A 25,154-nucleotide genomic window follows, 5' to 3' on the forward strand; every position below is an offset into this window, starting at 1 on the left:
GTTCCATTTTAGGTAACATAAAGCCATAGCAAGATGTGTCATAAGAAAATTGGGTTGCCTTGAGTTGAACACAAGAATTGACCTTTTCCAATTGGCCTAAGGATGTCCTGCTGTAGATAAAATTCATTAGTAGTCAGCAATAAAAGTAAGCATCTTACCCCAAGTTTAAATATATAATTATCCTTTTAGGTCCAAGGATGGTATCAAGGTGAAAGGAGAACCTTACATCCTGAAGGTAGATAAGAAGACACACACCCTCATCATCCCAGAGGCTGATCTGGAGGATGAAGGCATCTTCATCTGCACGGCAACCAACCCTGCGGGTAGGGCGGAGTGCATCATCCAGGTCAAAGTCAATGGTAGGTTGAGATGGTTCTTATAGCTTTCATTTAAGATGATGGTATTGACGGAAATTCTAAAGAGCATGTCATGGGTCATGTGGCTTTAATGTTAGATAGATAATGAATGATTATTGATAAACAAACATCATTTGCACCCAAGCCTAATTGTGATTATATTATTTTGTTTCAGAAATTGTTTTGTCGTAGAATTCAGTAATTTAATTTAAGTAAGCTGGATGAAAGTCATAAACATTTGTATTAAAAAATATGTTTTCATATTCATTAAAAATCTATTTTGTAGAGGTCATTAAAAGCAATGAATATCTTGAGTCTATTCAATGTGTCAGTTTATTGACAAATACAGCTGTAGAGATAATAATAGGACTCGTTGTTATACTCTGTAAAGTGATGAATATTGGTGATTAATTTTTCAACATACTGGCATCCACTTCCCTAATGAAACATGTCCCAGTCTACATCTGCTTGTTGTTCATACTCTCTATTTGTCATTTACTAACCAACAGAAGCTGAGGAGCCCCCAGTGTTCCTTACCCCATTGGTGAATGCTCAGGCCAAGAAGGGAACCCCATTTGCCTTTGAGTGTGTGCTGAAGGGAGACCCAGTGCCTGTGGTGAGTATACAGACTTCAAATTCAAATTAATTTTTTTGTTTGATTCCAATAAAAGCATATACACATGTAAATCAGAAATACAGCACAGATGCAAATCATTATACATGGAATCAAAAGTAGCGCTTCGAGACATCGTCAATGTATTAAGCGCTATATAAATGCGGAATATATTATTATTATATATATATATATATATATATATATATATATATAACCTTAAAAGACCAAGGCGGTCTTGTCAAGATAGTCCCTTTATGACTTTGGTTTGCACTTTCAAGTAACTTGACGCTCTTGCTAACAATACCATATCAAGGACTTTATAAGGTTTGCTTTATCATACAATATTGGAAATGATCGATATACAAAATTGGGCAGTTCAAGTGGCCTAGAGCAGGCCTTCTCAACTGGCGGCGCGCGCGCCACTTGTGGCGCTTGCGGTCAGTCGGAGTGGCGCGCGACTGTTGCAACAACAAAACCAAAAAACAGAAAGCAAGCAAATAGACCAATACTCAGCGAAATCAAGAAGTTGCAGTCGAATTTGAGCCCAAAATGCCTGCTTAACAAATAGGAAGAAAGGGGAATTTATCGTTTTCTACCATTTTATACGAATGTAAACCTAAGGTCTGAACAACAATTAGCTTACGATCAATTCGATGGGATACCAATTTTAACATTACGTATCTCTGGAAACATCTTGTTTTTGTTTGTTTGATTTTCACTTTATTTTGACATTTCCCGTGTTAATTGGACACCAAAAACTACATATAGAGTCAAAATATACCTCCAGTGTAATTGTACCCAGGAATTGTACTAATTTTTTCACATCAAAATGAAATTATGATTGATTATATTGTGGAATGAAATGGTGCTAAAAATGCCCCATTTGGGCCTATAGAAAGCCCTAAATCCAACAGCTTCAGGGGGCTTCGCCCCTGGACCCCAACGATTTTCGGCTCGGTCGCTACGCTCCTTCGCAGCACAGTCAACCATACATGGTGGCACTTCAACTACAAATTATTTTCGTTTTGGCACTTCTAATAAACTAGTTGAGAAGGCCTGGCCTAGAGACTTGCATCATAATCAGAAAATCTTTTATTCATTATTTTTACATTGGTTTATTCAGAAACGAGTAATCTTACATGGAATCACACTGTGAAGCAAGAATGTTTCATTCCTTAACCAAAATACAACTTGTTTTATAATGCATCACAGGTAGAGTGGCTTAAAAACAACAAACCTGTCAAGGAAGAAAACCCTGACTACAATCTCAAGCGCAACACCGAGACCGGTGTCTGTAGACTCGAGATCGATGAAGTCTTCCCCGAGGATGCGGCCAGGTACAGCTGTCGTGCGACCAACGAGGCTGGCAAAGCGGAAACCACCTGTATGCTGTCTGTAATGGGTAAGTCAGAAACGCAGCCATCCTTGGTTTGTGATTGTAACTTTGAGTCTTTTTTTACTTAACTGTCATCCGGTGCCAGTTACTCAAGAACCATTCTCTCTAATTTTTACAGTTTTGTAGTATCGACTACAGGTACAGGTATTTACATTTTCAGCTGTTTTATTGTGCACTTTGTTAACAATTAATTTGATGAGCATCTTCCTATCAAGTGAGATATTCTCATTTCTAATCCAGTGCTTTGGCCAATGACAATGTTTTATTATGGCTGGTTATGGAGTTTTTTCATTCCATCCTCATTTTGAAAATCATCGGAGGCAGGGAAATGGCATTTCAGAGTGCCTTTCATAAGAAAGTAGAAATATATTGGGGCTTTCTGGCTATTAATGTGTTCAGAAATTTGAATGCTTGCATGTTTGCATTTTTAGGGTTAAGTTGTTGCTTTTATTATTTTGCATTGTGGCATTAAATCTTGAATTGATAAGTAAGTAAATTAATAAAATTGCAAATGGACTATGTAATATTTTCTTTGGGTATTACACATTCCTGATGAAATGTAGAAAATATTATCAAATCAAACAATGTTTATGATTACGAGATGACATTGATGAATCAATTTCTATTTAATGATGTTTGAAATCGTTTCTTGTTGCATTGATGCTGCATGATTGAGAATGAAAGTTAGTTAGTGATGTTTTTATTGTCTTATAGTGCATTAGTGTCATTGCATATCTTGTAGATTGACTTTGACTCATCATTTCATGTAAAATGGATGTATCATGTAAAGGTCTAACAAACCTTTGCAACTGCATATGCTTGTGCATAATGTTAGAAATAGTACAAAAATGAAGTGGTAGTGGAAAAGTAATAATAACCATGAACTGCAGATCAGGTGCATATTATGTAATCCTTCTCAAATTTCATATTTACATGATTGATTACATGTAAGTGAGGTGTTCATTCTTTTGAGGTCATACAATGCATATACATTTATATGCACACCAAGTTGTAGTAAACTATGATTATAGTATATGTACATCTACATGTGTATCCTTTATACAAAGTATTAACAATTGTCTGTGTTGACAAAGTTGTGAGACCACAATTCAAATTCTTTTTTATGTTATGTTGCACTAATTCAATATATACATACATATATTCTGAAATATATGGAAGATTCTATTCCTCACATAATACATTTATATCCGTCAATTCTTCAATGCACATCTTTACTACCATTCTTCAAAACTTAATTTTACTCAACTTACAAACTGAAACAAACAACAGTAATTTGGTTAACACTTGATCTGCAGTTAATCTTTATTGTGATAATCACTAACAATGAATCCCAACACGGAAAACGATTTTGCTCAGGTCTAGATGACGATGATTTAAGGGCGCCGGTCATCATATCCCACCCCGAAGACATGACCTTACAAGAAGGCGACCCTATTCGTCTCACTTGCCAAATCGGCGGGGAGTTGCCCCTCTCCGTCAATTGGTTCAAAGAGGACGAAGCACTTGATGAAGCGGGTGAATTCCTGATGACCTTTGATGACCAAGAAGGTCTTGCTGTGCTCAAAGTGAATGAGTCTTTCGCGGAGGACGAAGGGGTGTATACCTGTCAGGCCACTAACGCTTGGGGGCGCACTGCATCGAGTGCAAACTTAATCGTTGTAACTGGTGAGATTCTAATACAGTGGTTTCGCTTTGACCACGCTCATTATGACACCACCCTTTTTCAATTCTGTCTATTACCACTCTTCTCCTCATCTATGAGCTTTCGAAGGCAATCTTCTTATCTCAGAGCTTTCAAACTTTCCTTCTTTCAACAGGGCTTTCCCTCTTTTGGTATTTGTTGTATTTAAGCTCTTCTAATGCAAACTTTTATTCAGTAGTTACATTTATCATTTCTTAAACAAAATAGGTTAAATTTGCCTGATATTTGAAAATGTTATGATTTTATTTGATAGGTGAAAAATACCATGTCATGGAAGATTGATAGATATTTAGGATTTTCAATTTAGTGACCTAGAGTTATTCTGATATTAAAGTTATGATTAATATCGTTGAAGTTATGAACAAAATTATGATTGACGGAGCCCTATGATGCTTGAAAGGTAAATGTGAAATCAAGTCAAGTCAAGGCATTCACTATTAAAGACAACTAGAACAGAAAGGTCTTTATTTGGAATTTTTCAACAGAAAAGACCAGCACAAACCGATATATTTGCTTTCTTGGAAGAATGCATTTTCTTGAATGAGACAAATACAACAAAGCATGGATTGATCTTTTAAAACTTCATGGATTTGTTTGCATTTTGAGTAATGCATCAAAACACATCTTTATTTTGATATTACAATATTCATTATCATAACAAGTCTGAGCTAAGCATGTTCTTTTGAATGTGCCATTAGGTTGTCATTTGTTATGCCTAGTCTTAGTTTTTTCCCTCATGAAGGATTCTCTTTGCATGTTACATTGGTGTTTGTGGTGATAGGTGTTACATGTAGCTTCTAGTAGAATCTTTGATCATGTACTAATTTTTCTGGTAACGTAAAGTTTCTGCCATTTCGTTTTCTTTTTGTATTCAAACAGCTTTGTACTTGGTATATTTCTCGGACAAACATAATTTTAAAATGCTTTTCCTTTCTTTGCAAGCTACATGTATTGCTTTGACTTTTTTTTTATTTTGGCTGGATATGATTCTCCTCATCTCTCCTATCCCCTCATTTCATTTTCTTTTCCAACACTAACCCTCAGCCGTGGATGAAATAGACGCTGCTGCTGCTGACGTCAGTCCTAAACACGAAGCTGCCTGCATCCTCTCCAAATTAGAAAATGTGACGGTCCAAGAGGGCGCTCCATTTAAGCTAGCATGCGTGGTTGATGGTATCGCACCAATCACAGCCCAGTGGTACAAAGGTGAAGAAGCGCTAGACGAAGGGTACGAATACGTCATGAAATTCCAAAGTAACATGGCGACCTTGCACGTCAATGAGTCGTTTCCCGAAGATTCAGGCATGTACACTTGCCGGGTGACGAACGCGATCGGAAGTGACGAGTCGTCGGCTCAAGTAACAGTTCTTGGTGAGATTCGTCTGTGGGCTTATCAACAGAACATATATCATTTGTGTTCATCCCTTCATCACTGTGACGTGACTTCCCATCATCATCATCTAATTAAGAAAAAAAATATAGGCATTTGTAGCCAACATTCTAGATTAACCTGTTACATTATACATGCCTATGCACTCTCACCCTATGTATTTATAGAAAAAGCACACTGCCAGGTATTTGTTTGGAGTATGAAAATCTATATCAGTAACAACCAAATCTGTTTAATTTCACAATGAAATGACATGACTCTCTTTAGCACAAAATAAAACAACAAGTTTACTGCACAATTACCAAACAGAATAATATCATTTGCTGTAAGTAACATGTACAGTTAAAGGGTCTTTCAAACACTGGTAATGGTTCTTCCAACATCAAATGCCTGGTTAATCCTGCTTCTGTCACAGTAAAATGTTTCACTGCACTGCACTGCCCCTCATCATACCTGTACCAAAGAAGTAGCATACGCTTGAATGTTAAAAGTGCAATGTTTGCTGCTCTTAACTGCTACTGAGCTTTATGCTTTATTGGCGCTGCATGTGTACGAGTGCAATATATCTTATTGATAACTTTTAATCTCTACCCCAAGCAACAGATAATTACCATATATTTTTGGAGTCCTACAGTTTTCTTCAAAAAAGTGATAATGTTGCCAAATTTTTCTTGTCACATTCTATTGACTGACTTTGGGCCCTCACACTTTCCCATTTAAAGCTTTTCAGTCCTCAACTTGTAGAGAACTTACAGGGTTCAAACTTGTCTGTGTCTCTTTTTAGCCTTATTGCATAAAACCAGCCAGCATCGTCCGAAAAATAACATTGCTAAAACTAAATTAAAGGGAAAATACATAGAATTGTACAAATTATAGCGATTTACAGAATGAGATAGAAACCAATTTCCTTGAATTTAAAAAGATTGAACCCTTTTCATGCCTTCAATCGTGATTCAATTTGATAAACTTATTCAAAATGTTTGCCGAATAGGTGGATTTATTTCTGTCAGGAAATAATGGAAGCACATAGTTAGAACACTGATGAATATGTGCATGATGCTTGTAAGATTTACAAGTTTTTTAGCAATTATTTCATTTTTGCCTCTGCCAGTCCTAGCAAATATGTGACATTTATTGCTGCGCATTGTTATTTGCTTGGCAAGGAAGTTTTGTTGATCAAAAAACTTGTCAAGAAAAGGTGATTCAGTAATCACAGTTGGAGTTTGATTTTTTCTTCTTCCTGGATTACAGTATTTGCGAATGAACTGTATTGGAAAGTTTACTTTCAATTCCATATCTGTATATTGTATATTGCAATTACAATTATACTAACTTCACTTCTAGAAGCACATCTATTGTAAACTTTAGTGCTTTGCTCTCAATTTTTGTTTTTCAGTTACTTGTACACATAGTAATTACTTGCACTGCTTTTCATGCTATAGTCAAGTAAACACACCATGCACAGTTGGATATGGTGATGCATTACGTTGAATGAATCACATTGAACTTTTAATAATTTCAAGAGACAAGAGCCCTGACTACACAGACATTAGAATGATGATTTCATCTCTAATTTTGTATTTATTTACATAAAATTGAAAGACCTTATTCAGAATCCATTATCATTATTCAAACTTTGCTTGGTTGCTGTCAAATCAGTCCATGTATATGTGTGCTTTTGTGAATAAATTATAATTATCTTGCTTCGCTAGATTTTGGTATATATTCACCTTATGCTATACAGCTCCTTTTAATTTGATGTACTTATTTCACTTTCTAATGTGTTCATTTTACATTACTTTTACATTTTTTGTTTCTTTGATGTTCTATCCCATTGTTCAATTGTGTTAACTTTGTGATTAATAATATTTTTTCCCTTTATAACTATTTCACAAAACTGACATAATCATTGTTTCTATTTTCTGTTTTTTCCCCTTCTGTTCAGTTCAGTTCACTAATTTCTATTTTTTCTTTCTTTTCTTATCATTTGATTTTGCTTTACATTTTGTGTGCTCTTTGTACCACTTGTCTTTTTGTGTTAACTGATTTAGATTAGACTGTAATGAGGGTAATGCACAGCTTTACAACAGAGTTAAAGAGATGTGAAAAAGCAAATAGGGGTGTTTTTTTGCTCTTTGAATACCACATTCATTTATGTATTTTCATTTAAACACAAAATGGGTCCCTCCTTGATATTGAAAATTAGTTGCAAACATTTTTATATACAGTTTTTGTTGTTAGGATAAAATCAGTTGTGCAATCAATTCATGTCGGGCAAACAATCTCTTTACACAAAATTATTTTTAGGGAGGAATTTATTCTCCTATTTTATTTTGGACACATACCCGGTACATGAATGGCTCATTACTGAATATATGAGACCCAGTTGGCTTAGAATAATTGCAAAATTCTCTGTGGTTGAAATATATTTTTTTCTTATCTCTATCTATCTTCACCACTTTCTGTTGACCTTGGTATCGAATGTGCATTACTTTTCAAAATTGCTGTAATTGTTGTAAATTTATACATGTTCCATTCAACGTCATATACCATGTAATATTTATTTCAGTACTCATTGTGCAGTTTTTATGCTGTCATGAATTGACACAATACAACTTGTCATGTTTTCATTTTTCATTCTGATGTATTTTCATGACCTACCTGTATATATCAATCTAATGTGTATAATACTGTAATTTTATCAAGATTTACTGGCATATTATGTGCATACATCTTTTCATATTGATAATTCCACCCAAAAAAAATCCAATTAACAAATGGTAATCTTATCAATATTGCATTCATACACATGTACATTTGACATAAATATATGCCTGATTTGAATATGTAGACAGATCTTTAGTCTTTTTAACTCCTATTACTTTTGTGTGATATTTAAAAACTAAATAAAGATTTTAAATATGATTGTAGAAGTAAGTTTACACAATGAAGGGTGAAGTAGCCTCAAGCAAATGATATCAAACATAAAGAAATGACACATATATTTTGCCTGCTTAGAGCTAACAAACCATTACCTCTTAAACTCTCACACAGAGGCCTTCCTGGCTCTCAAAAGATGATTGTTTTCATTCAAAAAGGTGGTAAATCCATGGCGTATTGAGACAGATAGTAGTGACCTGCGCATTTGTATACACTTAAGGTTCAATTCATGGAGCCAGATAGTTCCTTCCCATGTACAATCTCTATAGGAGGGAAGTATTTCAGCGCTCCATGAATTGAACCATGAGTGCGTATGCGTGCGGTATCGCAACTATCCCTCTCAATATGCTATGGGTGAATCTTATGATCTGGGACCCGTTTCACAAAGCCTTTTTTCAATGACAAATTTCAGATATCAGTGACAAATCTGCTGATAACCAATCAGTAGCAAGGATTTCAGTAGCTTATAACAACAACTGTCATTTGTCACTGATGACAAGTTTTGTGAAACATCCCCCTGTAGTATATATGTATCATGAGGATTCTTCCTTCTCCTGAATTTCACAGAGGATTCATCCCCCACTGCACCCTGGATCCAACCTCTGAAGCTAGAGTCCAACTCATTGGAGATCCCTGTTGGTCAACCCATCAAGCTGGCCTTCAAGGTGTCCGGTAACCCAGAGCCTACGGTCACCTGGCATCACAATGACCGCCCACTTAGACCAGATGGAAGAATCAAGGTAATATCATCATGTGCTTCACTTTATTGAGCATCCATAGTTTTCACAAAGATATTTGCGTATCGATATGTATAAAGACTGGAAGTCTTTTAATTCACAGCATGTGGTCAGAAATTTAGCCTTATGTTTTCCTGTTGGTAGATTCTGTATCTTAATGATATGTATTGATTGTCAAATGCCACGTTTTATATTTCCATGTCAAGGCTTTATTATCATGTAATCAGGGAAAGTTTTGATTTGTTTTGAGGGTGTTGTTGCCCTTTAGATCCCATTTTAGTCATCTTTTACTTCTGCTGTTACTCTAGCCACACTCCAACTCCAGACTTACTGATACTGATAATCCACAAAATCTTGGCCATTCAATGTAATGTAGATATTTGTATTGTGTGCTATCAGTCTTGTGTCGGTCTTATTGATGTGACGGAGGTATAATAAGTTTGATTGAAAGATTATTGTTTAATCCATATTATATTGTATTTTCTATCATTTGTATTTTCACTGTCAAAAAAGCCATTGGAAGCAAAATTTCTATGTAATGTTTGCATGCATGGACCAATAAAATAATCTTGAATCTTGAATCTTGAATCTTAAGTACTATACCCCTTCTGAAGAGTTTGGACTACTTTAAGAAATATGGCCTCACTCTCTCTCACACACCTAGGTACTTAAACCATGGATTGGAAAAGCAGACCTACGGGTTACTGTTATTTAGTCAATCTTTTTCTTTTCCCGGCATCCATGTGACTCTTTTCCAAATGTACTCTTGTTTTGTATTCAATGATTTTCGATGTTTTTGCTGAATAAATAATAATAATAATAATAATAATAATAACTGATTATGATTCCTAACTGTTTATGCTTTGTTTTGAAGGTTGTGAAGGAGGATACCACTTACACAATGCAGATCAGTCGATCAGAGCCTGACGACACCGGCAGGTACACCATCAGAGCTGAGAATGAGAGCGGACATGAGTCATCCAGCGTTGAAATCAATGTGCCACGCCCACCTGTTGTGTAAGCCTTGTATATTTCATTGGTGATGCATTACTGTTTAAGAATGCCAATTTATGTAGCCCAGATGACCTGAGCTCGAATTTAGGCGAAATGTGTTAGACCATAATGTTGTCATCAAATTGGTTGGGTCTTTATTTCTTATGTTAAGTTGTAAATGTTTACACATATATACATGTATGTGTGCCAAGGTGTAGTTGAATGCTGTCCAATACCATTTTCTATTCTATTTTTGGGGGAAAGACTGGCTTTTAATTTGTTCCAAATAAATATACCATATGTTCATTATGAAAGAGTTTCATCAGAATGGTTGTAATAATGGTTTAAAAGTTCTTGTGGAACAATTACCTGTAACAGTCTCAAGGTCTAGAGCTCAGACATATTCCTTGGTTAAAGTTTGTTATGTATATTCTAAACGAAAGGTTTGAGCTGTTACAATCGGATATATCTACTCTATTGGAACGTGCATGTAGAAGTAGTAAACACCCCCAATGCAATCTGAATGTACATGTAAAACCTGTCTATAAAGACCACCCAAGGGAGACAAGAAAAGTGGTCTTTATTATGTACAGGTTCCTTTAGTACATGTTTCAATGAGGAATCATTTTCAAGGGGAAAAAATATGGTCATTGTAGACAGGTGGTCTTTCTAAACAGGTTGTCATTAAAGCAGGTTTGACCGTATAATGTCACAAGCATCGTCTGCTATCTAAAATCATCATTGACACCTGAAAATATTAATTCTATGATACTGTTTTTATTGTCTTGGTTGTAGCATACCTATCAATCAAGAGGAGGTCCAGAGTGCCCCAGCTCCTGCAACCAAGACTCCACCAGGTACAGCACCTAGGTTCAAGACCAGGCTCAAGGACATGGTGGTACCTGATGGTCAGCCATTTGAGCTCATATGCAAGGTGGCTGGTATGCCTGTACCTGATATCATCTGGTATAAAGGTGAGAAAGAAAACCTTCTTAAGAACTGAGTATTATTAACGATGGTGATGGCGATGGCGGTGTCGGTGGCGGTGGCGGTGGTGGTGATGGTGATGATGATGATGATGATGTTAATGGTGATGATGATAGTGATAATGATGATGATAGTGATGATGATGATAGTGGTGGTGGTGGTGGTGGTGGTGGTGATGGTATTCCTTGATGGTCAACCATTTGAGCTTACATGCAAGGTGGCTGACATGTCTGCACCTGATATCACTTGGTATAATGTTGAGAAGGAAATCTTGTTCTGATGACATTTGCTATGAGCCTTATTTTGTATTTATTCATATACATAGATATGTAGAGGTAGAACTAGATTTGCAATGGGATTTCAGGGTAGATTTAGGGTTAGCTTTAGAATAAGGTACACTATTGGGTCCAGGATTGATATCATGAATTTTGTTAGTGCATAATTTACCTTGGAGCAATGTCACAGCAGCATGTGACGTATAGTGATGATAGTAATAGTGGAGTTAACTTTAGTACAAAGGAAATTTAGACAACAGCAAACAAACAAACATTTTAGCAGTAATGTTAGTGGTGGAGGTGGTAGTGGAGATGAGGGTGATTGTGATGACGTGCATTTTGCTATTAAAGATAGGGCTTTACAGATAATAAGGTACATAATTACGTTATTCAAAATTACAATAAATTGCTCTTAATTTGACTTCTACTCTTTGTATACAGCTATTGTGAATTAGTAAAATTCTTGTTCATATACTGTAAGTCAGTGAACTGTTAGGTGCTCTATCTTTTAAACAGAGAGGTGATCTATAAGTGAGAATAAGTGATTTTACCATATTTCCATGAAGATAGAATTCCGATCTACACATTTAGGTTATATTCTTGATTTCATATACATGAATTAAAACAGATAACAAGGAGCTGTCAAAGGAAGAGCCCCAGTATGAGCTGAGCTTCATGGAGAGCGTTGCTAGCCTGGATGTCAGGGAAGCTTTTCTGGAGGATGCGGGTCTCTACACCTGCCAAGCGACCAACTATCTCGGCCGAGACGTCACGTCAGGAAGGGTGGAAGTCAAGTGTAAGTTTATTATCACAGGGAATTAAAATATGTTTTTTGACGCGGACATGGGAATAAATTGAATGCATTTTATAGCATTATGGACATGTAGCATATATCTCAATCCACTTTAAAGCCTCCCAGGTTTTTCGAATTATTGATAAAGCTGGATACTCGGTTTTCTGTAATTGAGTTTTTTCTATTTTTAAATGCCAACCCATGTTTTTACTTAATAATTTCATGTACATTTCATATGGTACGTCTATACCTTAGAAATAATTTCTGAATTTGGATGAGATGAATAGATGCTAGTTAGATTCATTATCGTTTGACTTCTTGACATTCAAGCAAACTTCACGAATCAGTTATATGAGCAAAATAACACAGAAAGAAAAGAGATGTGGCCAACACTATTTTTACACTTTCAGTTGTGCCACTCCAAAGCTTAAATTTATAAAAATAACTTTTATATAGTAACTTTGAAGATGCACTTGTTTTTAGAAGCTTTAGCATAGTTTATGATTGTGTGTCTGTAAAGTAGCACTGTTCACATAGTATATTTATATAATAGCTGTGCTATATAATTGATCTAATAATTATTATTATTTTCAACTATCTCTCTCTGTAGCTTTACCCCAAGCCCCACCCGTCATCAAACCTATCTCACATCAGTCCAGCCATCTTGATATACCGGTAGGCCAGCCCATCGTGCTCAAGTTTAGGATTGAGGCCTTTCCTCCTCCAGTGGTACGCTGGTATCATGATGGGGTACCTGTAAAGGAGACTCCTGAAATGGAGGTAACTGATGATGTTGATGATGAAGATGATGATGATGTAAATGGTAGTCATGGTACTAGTGAAAGTGTAAACAGAGCTTCTAAAATTGTTTGAAGATGGCAGAGATAATGTTGATTAAAAAATATTAAAAAATGGACAAAATAAAAAAAAGTTCATTCATTCCTGACATTGGTCTGTGTGAAGTTCATCATATATTATCTATTTTGATGCAGCTTTCTGGTGTTTTTTTTTCTTTCTGTTAAACTGCTAATTAATACCACTATCTCTAGTGTCATGTCATAAATCTGATGAATTGAAGATGACATTTTTACAATGATAATTATGAGACTATTTTGGTAAAGGTTATAGTTTTCAAAAGGATTTACTAATTATATAATAAATAGATACAGTTCATAAAGTTTACAAACACAAAGGTAGAGTCCTCGGTCAATCCCTTCATTTCTTGTATTGTAGATCATCAATGAAGAGACAGACTACAAACTGGTAATCAAGGAGGCCAAGCCTGAGTATGCTGGTACCTACACAGTCGTAGCAGAGAATGACAAGGGCCAGGAGTCCACATCCATCGAGATTGATGTTGTGCCTCCAGAGTAAGTTGGCTTGGAGATATACCTTGAGCAGTTGACAGAGTGCAACTCTTAGAGCTCATTTGAATAATACTGATAATAGTCACATTTATATCGTGCTTAATACTTTGCTTTACATTGTATTTACCCTGGTAATTGGATTCAATTGCTAATCCACACATGGTTGTGCACATGCTCCACTCCAGGGGAGTATTCTAGCCAGGTGCCATTTTACAATAGCTCACAATGCTGAGCAAACTACATTAACGTCAGCATCCTACCGGGTACCCATTTAACACCTGGGTGGAGAGTGGAAAAGGTAAATTACACCAAAGGACACTAGTGCCACAGCAGGACTCAAACCGCAAACCATGTGATCCACAGTCCGGTCACATATCCACTAGACCACAACACCTGATGACATGGCATTTGTTCAGACCTACATGTATATTTCATCAAAGATACATGGATATATGTTTCATTTGTGTCTTAGCTTATAAGATGAGTCTTACTTATAAGATAAGTTTAGTATTGGAAGTGGACCAGAGAGCAATTGTCCCTTTCCCAGCCTGATAAAGCAGAAGTGTTGCTATAAATGTACATTTAAACAAAAGAATCTCTTTTATTCTTTACACCATGGTTTTTCAAAACACTTTCAGAGATTTAGTGAGAAAAACTGAAGTATTTTCAAGTCCAATGACATTTGGGTAGTGGCAATATGTATACATTGTGATGAAAGTCAATTTAACATAATCATGTTTTACTCACAGAACACAGATGGAGGTGGTACCAGTAAAGGCAGAGCCAGCATTTGCCCCTCTACAGTCCCGCTTCTTCACCCAGCCCGACGCCATGCCCGTCATGGGTGCAGCCATGCCCCCTCGCTTCCAGAGCCGTCTCAAGGACATCGAGGTGTCTGAGGGTGAACCCATTGAGATCGCCATCCGCGTCACCGGGCAACCAGCACCCCGCATCACGTGGTACAAGGATGACGAACCCATCAATGGGAAGCCTCAGTATGAGATGAGCTTTGTGGAGAGCGTTGCTAGGTTGGATGTGAGGGAAGCCTTCCTGGAGGATGAGGGACGGTATGTCTGCAAGGCGACCAACCCTGCAGGGCAGGATACCACCACTTGCCAGATCACTGTCAATGGTAGGTTTCTCTTGACACAATGGGAGCTAGTCCTTTGTATGTTTTTGGTAAAAGTTGAATGAGAATGTGCCCACTTTGAGAAGAAATAAGCAACAAGCTGGCCCTAGACAGTTAATGACATGTTGCTCTCTTATTATTTAAATGATTTGATTAAATTCACTTTCATATGAATGTTAAATCATACTAGAGTTAATATTTGTTCACAAAGGATGACTAAGGATGCGATTCTTATTATGACATCCAACATTTACAATACATTTGATATTGATTTGGGCAGCAATATTGACAGTAAAAAGACAATGGTACAAATGTCTCTTCATTCATGTGTTATGTTTTATATTACTTGTTACAGTGAATGCTGCCCTCACCCCAGCGCCCCACGTCGTCCCTCTCCAGACTCAATTCAGCCATCTTGATATCCCTGTGGGCCAACCAATCAGGCTTCACTTTAGGATCAGGGGACAGCCCCCTCCTAAGGTCACATGGCTACAGAACGATGTAGAGATTGTCGAGACAGAAGAAGTTGAGGTAATGTTTTGTTTCTCCATGTGTTGTACATTTGCACTTGAATATTAGCTTTTGATTCAATTTTAAGTTTGTATGTAACAAGTTCTATTTTCCGTAGTTAAGATACTAGTGATATTCAAATGGAGAAAATATAAAAAGAGAGAGAGAGAAGAGAGGGGGAGGGAGCTTACTTCACTGTGGACTGTGCTCTTATGCAGCCTGGGTGGGGTACTATAGCAGTAAGTGCACCACATTATAAAATAATGTGCTGCCCTGTGCCATCCCCCCCCCCCCCCCCCCCCCCCGTCTCCTGACGGCCATTTAAGAACTTGCCATCATGAACAGCCAACAGGTGTGGCTGTATCAATAAGATGGAACTGCTCAACTCTTTTAGAGCTTCAAATGAAGAAAAAAAAGGAGAAGTAGAGATTGGGGAAAAAAACCATTAAGACGGAACTAAGTCCTGGTAAATGAAATACACATTCCTATATGCAGGGCTCCACACTAACCTTTTTGGAAAGGGGTCTGGGTTTAATTTGTTAGTGTCCGTATGCATGAGTCCTATGTAAAAATGTTGAAAATGTTGAAAATCTACATCCGGATGTAGATTTTGGGTGCCCATGTGTTTTAGGGGTCATGTAAGTGTTGAGCCCTGCTGTATGTAAAACTTGTGCTTCACTTCATCTTGTAACAGATCATCAAAGAAGAGACAGTGCACACCTTGGTGATCAAGAACCCTAGGCCAGATGCAGGAGGCAAATACACGGTGGTTGCAGAGAATGAAAGAGGCACAGAGACTGTCAACATTGTCATCAATGTCTCTGGAGTCACGTAAGTTTTACCTGCTTTCTTTCGTACTTATCCTTTCTCCATCCCTCGCTGTCAAAAACCCATCTCATACGTTCTGCTTTCCTCTTTCTCTTTTCTCTGTGCATGTTTATTTTTTTCTTTCCATGTTTGCTTAGCTACATGTCCTCATTGTTGTCCACTTTCTTCCATTTCACTTTCCTTGTGTCATCTGTCATGTTCACAATATCTTCCTCTCACTCTCACCCCCTTTTGATCCTCTTCTTTCCTTTCTTTTCTTCTTTCCTTTTGTTCTTCTACTTTTCCATCTTCTACTTATCTTCTTATCATCCTCCATTATTAGTCTCCTTTCTATACCCTTGGCCATCACCTTGACCATCAACTTCCACAAGAAATAAACTTCTTTCCCTGTTCTTTTCCTTACTTTTCATGTGCTTCTGTGTCTTTTTCATTCTTGTTATCATACCGGTATCCATTTATTGAACTTGTGGGATAGTTATTTAAGTTATGACATTTATGATTGCGTTTTTCTTAGATTTAAACCAGTCATTTGATCCCTTTTGATCGCAGGCAGAGTAATATTGTGTGGAATTTGTGTGTATAGTGTGTGCACTTATGCCTCATTGACTCTTCAAGGATTTAATGATGTATTTTTGTTATCCTTGGTCCTATCTCTAGGGTTCCTATGCCAGGTCCAGGACCAATCGTTGTTAGACCAGCCCAGCCAATCGTCTTCACCGAGCACCTAACAGACAAGCAGGTTGTTGAGAGCACTGAGATCAAGCTCAGAGTGAGGATTGAGGAGAAGCCCTCGGCTCAGGTAAGCAGTTGTGAAGACATGCAATGCTTATATATGTATTGTTAGTTGGGGGTGATCTTTTCAATAACCCCCCCCCCCCCCACCCCAAGTCCCAAAAGTTTTGGTCGATTTTGAACCACTTTATTGAAAAATGTCAACTACGACCAAATTAAAAAAATGATATCCAACCTCCCTTGTAGCCTTTATCTTAATCCTGTTATCTTGAAAGAACTATACTTCAGAGATTCATGCAGGTTTTGCACATGATCTAAACTTTTTGGGAGATACCTTGACATTCTTTTCTAAGAAATCTCTCACATGAATCCTAACATTGATTCATAATTATAAGAAATCTTTAGATTGATTTCAGTGACTTTTTATGTACCGTATGTCTTTCCATTTTGGTTATAATTAGAAGAAATCTTTAGATTGATGTCAGTGACTGTTCCTGTTTGTATTTCCATTTTGATGATTTTCTGCTTCTTCAAAAGCATTTTGTAAAATGGTTATTGGTTTATTTATGTTCGTACTTATGGTGAACACACATCATATCAACTTCAACATAATTTTGTTCTTCTAGGTGCAATGGTTCTTCAACAACACGCCTATCCAACCCTCCGATCGGGTTGAATTTGTGCGTGATGGCGATGTCTACTACCTCGTCATCAAGAGGCCCACGTCTGGTGATGCAGGATTGTACCAGTGTAGAGCAGAGACTGAGGTCAGTGTGGTGACCACGGAATGTACCATCATGGTCAATGGTAAGTCTCGTTGTTGCTCCTGAGTTTACTTTTGGCAGACCTTGAATAATGCAAATGTGGTATTGGTTGTAGCTCTCTTTCTTCACCTGTTTGATACTGTTAAGTTGTGAGAAATCTTTAATGTACGTTGCTTTTTATTTAGCAAACTTGCTATTTTAACATGGCGGTAAGTTTCAGTGAATATGATAGTGAATCAACAGGGAGATTAAGATGAAATTAACCCTAATGTTTCTTGTGGTTTTGAAGAGATTGATTACTCTGCATCACATAAAAAAGAAGAAATTTGATGAGACTTCAGTCAATATCTGTAAAATTCACCAGCCTTATAAGTGATTATTTTTGGGGGTTATGATGTGGTGGTAGCGGTGGGATATGCATGTTGTGTGTCAGAGTGCTTATTTGTGTGTGCATGTGATTTTTTTTAACTTTGAAAATTATGATCAATTACAAGTTTTTCATCTCTTTTTTCTTTACAGATAAACAATCGCCTGATTTCATTGCTCCTCTAGAGAGCGTGGTTGCATCTGAGGGCAGTACCATCAGGCTCGAGTGTCGTATGTCGGGATCACCTGCCCCCACTGTAAGTTTTGGTTTTTAGTTCATTCCATGCTTTAACAAAATAAAAAAATATGTATAATATCACAATGATATTTGAATGATATTATGTCTATAGATACAAATATACTTTTATGCGATTTACAAAGTATCATATTATATCTCTGGCTTTAGCTGAGGTTCTAATACATGATGAGGCACTTAACGCATTCAAGAATTACTTCCTACTGGTTACCCATTAACATAACCTAGGTTGAGAGTGGCAAACTGAAATAAACACCTTTTCAATGGACATTAGTACCGTGGTAGGAATTAGAATCAATTAACCTCTGATACACCAGACCAGGATTTCTCCTCTTTTTTTACAAATGTGGTATGAGGCAAAAATAAATTAATCATTACAAAGTTTTCTCCAAGATTGTCATGAAAATCAGAGTAATTTTGATTTTTTTTTCTCCCTTTAATCCCCAATAGGTGAAGTGGACAAAGGACGAGCGCTCCATCACGGAGACGTCTCGGGTCCGTTTCCTCACAGAGGGCGATAGACAGATCCTGATGATCATCCAGGTTCGGCCAAGTGATGCTGGCAACTACCGCATCACTCTCACCAACGACTTTGGCGTATCAGTTTCTTCTGCAACTCTTCTCATTGACGGTAAGTTCTGTCACATCTCTGTCAATACCCTGTATCACGATAGTGTACCCCAGCACTACTACAAACATCAAATTCAGTATGTGCACACACAAGCAAGAAGCAACAAGAAGTATTTGCAGGTTCATTGGTGATTGTGAAACTTGACATGTATACCTAGAACTTCTTGATTGTTAAATCAAGGGTAAACAATATCATCACTCCATCCTGCAGTGTTTTAGAGTGTTTGCACTCCTTCATTTCAATCTTTCATTAATGGTTTTTCTTTTCTCAGAGTTTTGATGAAAGTTTTGTTTCTTTAATTCTTTCAGTCTAACATTTTCACAAATTTTCCATTGAAATGAGGTTGCTTGAAATTGTCTGGTTGCATAACAGTGCCTATTATGTTCAGCTTACTTATTTTGGTATAACAAAAATATTTGTCATTTTTACTTTTCTAAGAGAAAGGATTCAGAATCCAGGATTATATGTTCATTTTCATTTGCAGTAATTCTCACTAATTAACACAAAAGGTAATAGGTTTAATGGTTGGGGCCGGGTTTTAATATTGAATAGTTCTTATATTGGAGTGGCAAATTAAACATGTTTTATGACTATTGCGACATGTTTAATTCAGAATATTTAAGCTTCTTGGCACTCCAGATATTGTAATTAAGCGATTGGGTAATTCAAACAGTTCTAAGTTTACATCTCCATTGTATATGTGAGAACCCTATTACCATTTATAATTTGGTAGAAAGATTTCAGCAAAGTCATATCTTCATTTCAATTAATACATGAAAATACATATATGTTGAGAATACCATTTCTCATTACAAAAGAAAAAGAAAAGAAAGATCAATAAATGTTTTGAAAAGTGGGGGGGGGGGGGGGGGGGGAGGAGCAGAAACAATTAAAAATATATTTTACGACTTGAATACTATTTCATTGTTACAATATGAGAGTTTTCCATTTTGTTTGTTACATCTTTGGCTGTGGTCCTGGAGAGGAATTTGAAGTGTAAATTTGAATTTCAGCGTTTGAATGTGGTTGAGGATTGAAGCAGCTATGCTGCCTTCATTTTCTGCTTGACCCCACCCATTCAAAAGCATGTTGTATTTTCACATTGTTATGAGACTTTCCTGGTACCACCCCATATATAGATGCAAGAACCTCCCATGCCGTCCTGTTCATAAGAAAAGGTATCTAGTATAAGATGTACCTCAATGGTACAAAGATTGCTCTATATAGCTCTCTTGTACTCTGTAGAAAGATGACTAACACTAAAGAAAAGTGTGATACAATTTGTCTTTTGCTCCATGTTCTAATGGTTTGTAGAAGTACATGTACATTGTTTATTTGTCTTGATTAACGGAGAGCTCATACATGAGATATAATAGTGTCTATATGTGCTTCAGCGCAACACTTTCTGTAACTTATTGATAAGTTTTGCAGTGAATTTTTCTCTCTTGGTGTTTCTGCTTGTGAAATAACACTTTCTATGCTCTATACAAACTGTTTGGTACCTGTGAAGTTATACAACTGAAAGGATAAATAATATTGTTCCCTTCTGCTTTTCTATTAAAAGTAATTTTTTATGCTTAAAAAGTTGATATTTTGTGTGCCTGTGAAGGTTATCTAACACATTCTTCTGTATAAATCAACTTTATGTGAAGTGTAATGCTGCTTTCTCTTTTTCTAAATTTGCTAGAAAATCAACAGTGTTTTACATTTTAAGAACCAGAACCAAGTATACATAAATTGATGTTTGTATACTCCTGATTGTATGAATAGCACCTGGAGAGAGTATAGCAGGCATTCAATATACACATTATTCAGCGATGGAATGTGTGAAACGTAGGTCAAATTTCTTTTTTATTCAGTACCGGTAGGTGAAATCTGCATATGTAGAGAGGAATTCAGAAGAGAGACAAAATAAAGGGAAGGATATTAGAGAGAATAAAATGTGTATCTTTGTTGGTTGATCGCACAAATAGAGTAACTACTGAACACAAATTTATAGGTGAATGTAGATCCTACCATTATCAAATACAAATTGGACAGGCTGAACATCATGATGTGCTTCCAGTCTGATGATGTCACAAGAATCGGTGATGTCATGTTCTATAAATAGACACTCAACACAAGGGCATGATAACTGGAACACCCCCTCCTGTGCTTGCTATGTGCATTTCTCCCACACCTCACCATTTGTCAATGTCACTGCCGAACCAGACATGTGTACTCCCCACTTGGTACAAATTGGATTTAAATGGAATGAGAGGAATGCTACTTGACGTTCAGGCTCTTTCAAGAAACATTTCTTCCATTGGATGAATTGTCTAAGAATATCTCCAAGATGATATGTAATTAGACTAAGAAAAAGCTGCTTTTGTGCTTACATATTATTCAGTGATTTTTCAGAGATAGAAGGTATTGGGATTGTAAAGCAAATTTGAAAGATTACAAACTTTGCAAATTTCTGTTTATGTTATGCAGTAAACCATAATAATGATATTATGTATTTGCTAGATGTGTGAAATTAATACTGAATGGCTAATGTTTTGCGTGCTGTAAACTGGTTTATATGTTCTGCACGCAACAGACGTCATTTGTGTGACTTGGGCAAGGGGAAAGGTAGGAAAAGCAGTTGGATGTTTTAAATGCATGCTTGTGTTTTAAAATTTCTTCCTTTGAGATGAAAATGCATGTGTTATAAATGATGATGATTTTGAAAGGGATTTTTTTTAATGAAGTTGACCACCTAAAACAAATAAGTTCTGATTTTTTAAAATTAATTTTCAAACAAAAAGTACACTTTTCACATTTCTTAGGGAAAACTTGATACACTTTTCACAATGAACATATAAAATCTAAATTTCATACATGTACATTTATTTTTAGTGATTTTATCCCTGAATTTGTTAGAAGTAAAGACTTAAGTAATTTTCTGCATGTTTATACAAGAAGTTAGATTGATATAACTGCTTTAAGTTTTCATTTCTTGGTATATTTGTTTTAGTGTTATGGGAATCTTTGTGCATGGAGTAGTAGGTATTATTTGTGCATTGATTTCTTGTCATATCAATTTCTTATGTTTTCAATGATGATTTTGGCACCCTGTAAAAAGTACTTGCCTATTTCAAAAGGCTTTTTTGTTTTCAATCTTTTTCTCAGTGAAGTAATTTTGCTTGATACAATCACATTCCGTGATAATATATTGAATATAAAATATGCTGCCATCATACGAATTGTTCAATGTAAAATGTGTACTTTAACTTTGATAGAAATTTGTCAAGCAATGTGTGATATTATGGTCACTTTTCTCAACATTTGACACATGAAACAAAAGTAAAAGGAGCTTGACCACAAGTTGGATTGTAAATTTACTACATGTTAAGGCATATGAATACACCTGTCTCCTAGATTCATGAAGCCCATATTGCATTTGTAATGTAGGATAATATAGGATATTTGATAAATAAATGATGATTGTTCATTTTGTATTCAGCAGGACTTGCATGCAGCTCTGTTATATGTATTTAGTATGGAGTGGGACTTGCATTTAATCTGTTAATTCTTTTGTCATATCTCCAGGAGATAAAGACGCTGATGACCGGCCAACCATCGTAATCCGACTGAATGACCTTGAGGTCCAGCCTGGTGACCAAGCACAGTTCAGGGTTAAAATTCAAGGCAGCCCTCAGCCTACTGTACAATGGTTCAAGAACAGTATTGAGATCAAGACTCACTCCTACATTGAGGTAAAAATATGAGTGAAGAATGGTAACATTTAAGTGATTAAGTGGAGAAATATGTATTGTAGAAATACAGTTTTATCATATGGTGGCATCTGCAGGATTCATCGTTTATTATCGCCTACATAGATTACTTACTATGAAGGCAAGTCAGTCAGTCTACTTGGATGTAAAGTAATAGTAATGATAGCATAATGCCTTTCTGGCATAGTAGTCCCATTCATCTCTTTATTTGCAGGCCCTCAGAAGCAAATGTGCATTGACACACAACATACATATCCCACCGCTGCCACCAGGTAACAAAAATAAAAAATCAGTCACGGAATATTGTTTCAAGTTAGCCTTCTGTGTATTGGGGCTTTGTTATGACCACCAACACCTCAACAAGACTGATGAACAGCGCTGCCCCCAAGGGCAAACCTTTTGCAATATATGTACATTAACAAATCTTCAAATCTAGAGTCTTGAATATAGAGGATACCGAGACATTCGATTGAACTTTTTCAATGATTTGATATACTATGACAAACCCACATGCCTAAGTAACAAAGTTCTACATATCATATTTAAACCGAAAAATCACATTATATTATAAGAGCATCCTAAACTAATCTGAGGCTGAAGCTTGATGATGTGTGACTTTGGCCATCTTTCAATATAATCAAGTCGGTTCTTGTTATCTGATGTACTTGTTCTTTGAACTTTCAGATCAGCCAATCTGGGGATCACAACATGCTAACAATCCCCAAGGTTGGGGCACAGGATGCTGGAACCTACAGCGTAGTAGCAACAAATGAGAAAGGAAGAGATGTTTCTGGAGCAACTCTTGTTGTTGATGGTAAATAATAGCTCTTTTATTCAGTCTGCTTACATGTTTAAGGCAGAAAGGCCATAGAGTGTTTACCATCTTAAATTTCTGATCAAGTTATTATTGTTTTGAGGAAGTTACTGATACAATTGTGAGAATTTCAAAGTAGAATGTTTTATTCATGGCATGAAAGTAAAGAATATCACTCATTGGTAGATTGAATTGTTCATTTAGAGTATATTTAATGATGCTAACTTATATCAAATTTGTTTGCTTCCAGTGCCCAAAACTCCAAAAGCTGCGCCTCACTTTGCCCAGACATTTGGCAACCGCCGCTGCTACGAGGGTGAATCTCTGACCTATGAGTGCCGCATCACAGGCGACCCAAAGCCTTCCGTCGCTTGGTTCAAGGATGGCGTCAAAGTTGAGCAAGGTGTCTTTCAAATCTCTGAAGATGGCCAGTTTTACAAACTGGAAATCGTGGAGGTCTTTGACGAAGATGCCGGTGTTTACGAGTGCCGCGCCAAGAACGATTACGGGGAAGCTATCTGTGTTGCGACGTTGCGTATCAAAGGTGAGTTGGCACCCAAGTGGAAAAGTCGGTAGCCACATAGAATTGTAAAGGTGATATTATTATATTGGACCTGACCTCGTGGCTAATTTTCAAAACTTACTTTCGAATCTGATGTTTTCAATCACCTGAATTGTATCAGGTGAACAAGGAGTTGTCATGTGACTGATTATGTACTTTTGTGGTTCTCTTTTTGTGCTTCTTTCAGTATCATAGCAGTGAGAATCGACCTGCTTTCATCATAAGAATGCTACTTTTGAATTATTAAATCTGTTGGATTACACTTATCATACATGTAATACAATCAGATCGCCAAAATTATCACAAGTTCTGAAATTTTAATGCGAGAGGAAGAGGAACCTTTTTAATCAAAAGATGAGGCATAACAGGCTATTTGGTGTATATTTCAAGATGATATTAGCTCCATTGATACAATATATGTATCTGATGTAGTCCAAGGTGATGGGTAGAACCTTGTGTAGAGTTTCACTCTGTTTATATCAAATTGTCATATTCTTTAATCGGTGGAGGTGTATTTAATCATTAGGATATTCCGATACTTTTATCTTGGAGTACTTCAGAATTTTTGAATTGCAAGTATATTAGTGGATCATTGTTTTTTTATTCATCTGTTTTTATTCATTGCCTATTTAATAGAATTGTAGAATTGTAGATGTGGAAAAACCTTGTTTCAGCAGCAATAATAGTGTCTTGATTATATGAAACAATGTGCCAGTAGGTTGTATTATTCTCAAAGGAGAAAATATATGCTATCCATTATTCTTGCCATTTAACAAACAACATGAATATTTGTGCACCGTTATAAGTGCTTGTATTTAAACATACAAACTTTTATACATTGTAGTTTTTGTTAGAACGTGTGTTTTGAACATGGAATGCTGATGGTCTTATTACACATGTTTGTGTAACTGAGCAATATTTCAAATCTTCACAGAGAACTATTGGTGTTTCTTTATATGAAGCAAAATTGAGGTACATATTCATGTTCAGCATGTATGCCCTTAAAATGTAAAAAAACATGTAACAAAAATTTATTCACATAATGTAAAGTATCAATTTCTTTATTACTACAATGTAATCGAGGCGAAACTCGACATTTTGTAGCTTGCCCTTGTACATTGATATGTGCAATAGGAAAAATTGAGTAATACCTTTCAGAATTCTTATCACTTTTCAAAAATACTTTTTCAAATTTTATATTGTGAGTGACTGTAATTTTTGTGTGTGTGAG

General features: G+C 36.3%; 1 protein-coding gene across 2 annotated transcripts in view; it reads left to right on the forward strand.

Annotated features, from left to right (window-relative positions):
* Positions 1 to 25,154, forward strand: part of LOC587668 (titin) — a 174,881-nt gene that overhangs the window by 83,044 nt on the left and 66,683 nt on the right. For both annotated transcript variants that reach the window (XM_030974183.1, XM_030974184.1), the window contains exons 46-67: positions 190 to 359; positions 866 to 972; positions 2,185 to 2,374; positions 3,746 to 4,054; positions 5,136 to 5,462; positions 8,989 to 9,161; positions 10,033 to 10,175; positions 10,947 to 11,125; positions 12,042 to 12,209; positions 12,817 to 12,986; positions 13,440 to 13,576; positions 14,323 to 14,705; positions 15,058 to 15,233; positions 15,907 to 16,043; positions 16,698 to 16,839; positions 17,399 to 17,579; positions 18,056 to 18,159; positions 18,609 to 18,789; positions 19,929 to 19,967; positions 22,363 to 22,529; positions 23,232 to 23,361; positions 23,612 to 23,905. In XM_030974183.1, the coding sequence (XP_030830043.1) occupies positions 190 to 359; positions 866 to 972; positions 2,185 to 2,374; positions 3,746 to 4,054; positions 5,136 to 5,462; positions 8,989 to 9,161; positions 10,033 to 10,175; positions 10,947 to 11,125; positions 12,042 to 12,209; positions 12,817 to 12,986; positions 13,440 to 13,576; positions 14,323 to 14,705; positions 15,058 to 15,233; positions 15,907 to 16,043; positions 16,698 to 16,839; positions 17,399 to 17,579; positions 18,056 to 18,159; positions 18,609 to 18,789; positions 19,929 to 19,967; positions 22,363 to 22,529; positions 23,232 to 23,361; positions 23,612 to 23,905 (4,007 nt within the window). The remainder of the gene's footprint in view (positions 1 to 189; positions 360 to 865; positions 973 to 2,184; positions 2,375 to 3,745; positions 4,055 to 5,135; positions 5,463 to 8,988; positions 9,162 to 10,032; positions 10,176 to 10,946; positions 11,126 to 12,041; positions 12,210 to 12,816; positions 12,987 to 13,439; positions 13,577 to 14,322; positions 14,706 to 15,057; positions 15,234 to 15,906; positions 16,044 to 16,697; positions 16,840 to 17,398; positions 17,580 to 18,055; positions 18,160 to 18,608; positions 18,790 to 19,928; positions 19,968 to 22,362; positions 22,530 to 23,231; positions 23,362 to 23,611; positions 23,906 to 25,154) is intronic.

The sequence above is a fragment of the Strongylocentrotus purpuratus genome, unplaced genomic scaffold (assembly GCF_000002235.5).
Source record: "Strongylocentrotus purpuratus isolate Spur 01 unplaced genomic scaffold, Spur_5.0 spur5_scaffold_7, whole genome shotgun sequence".
NCBI lineage: Eukaryota > Metazoa > Echinodermata > Echinoidea > Camarodonta > Strongylocentrotidae > Strongylocentrotus > Strongylocentrotus purpuratus.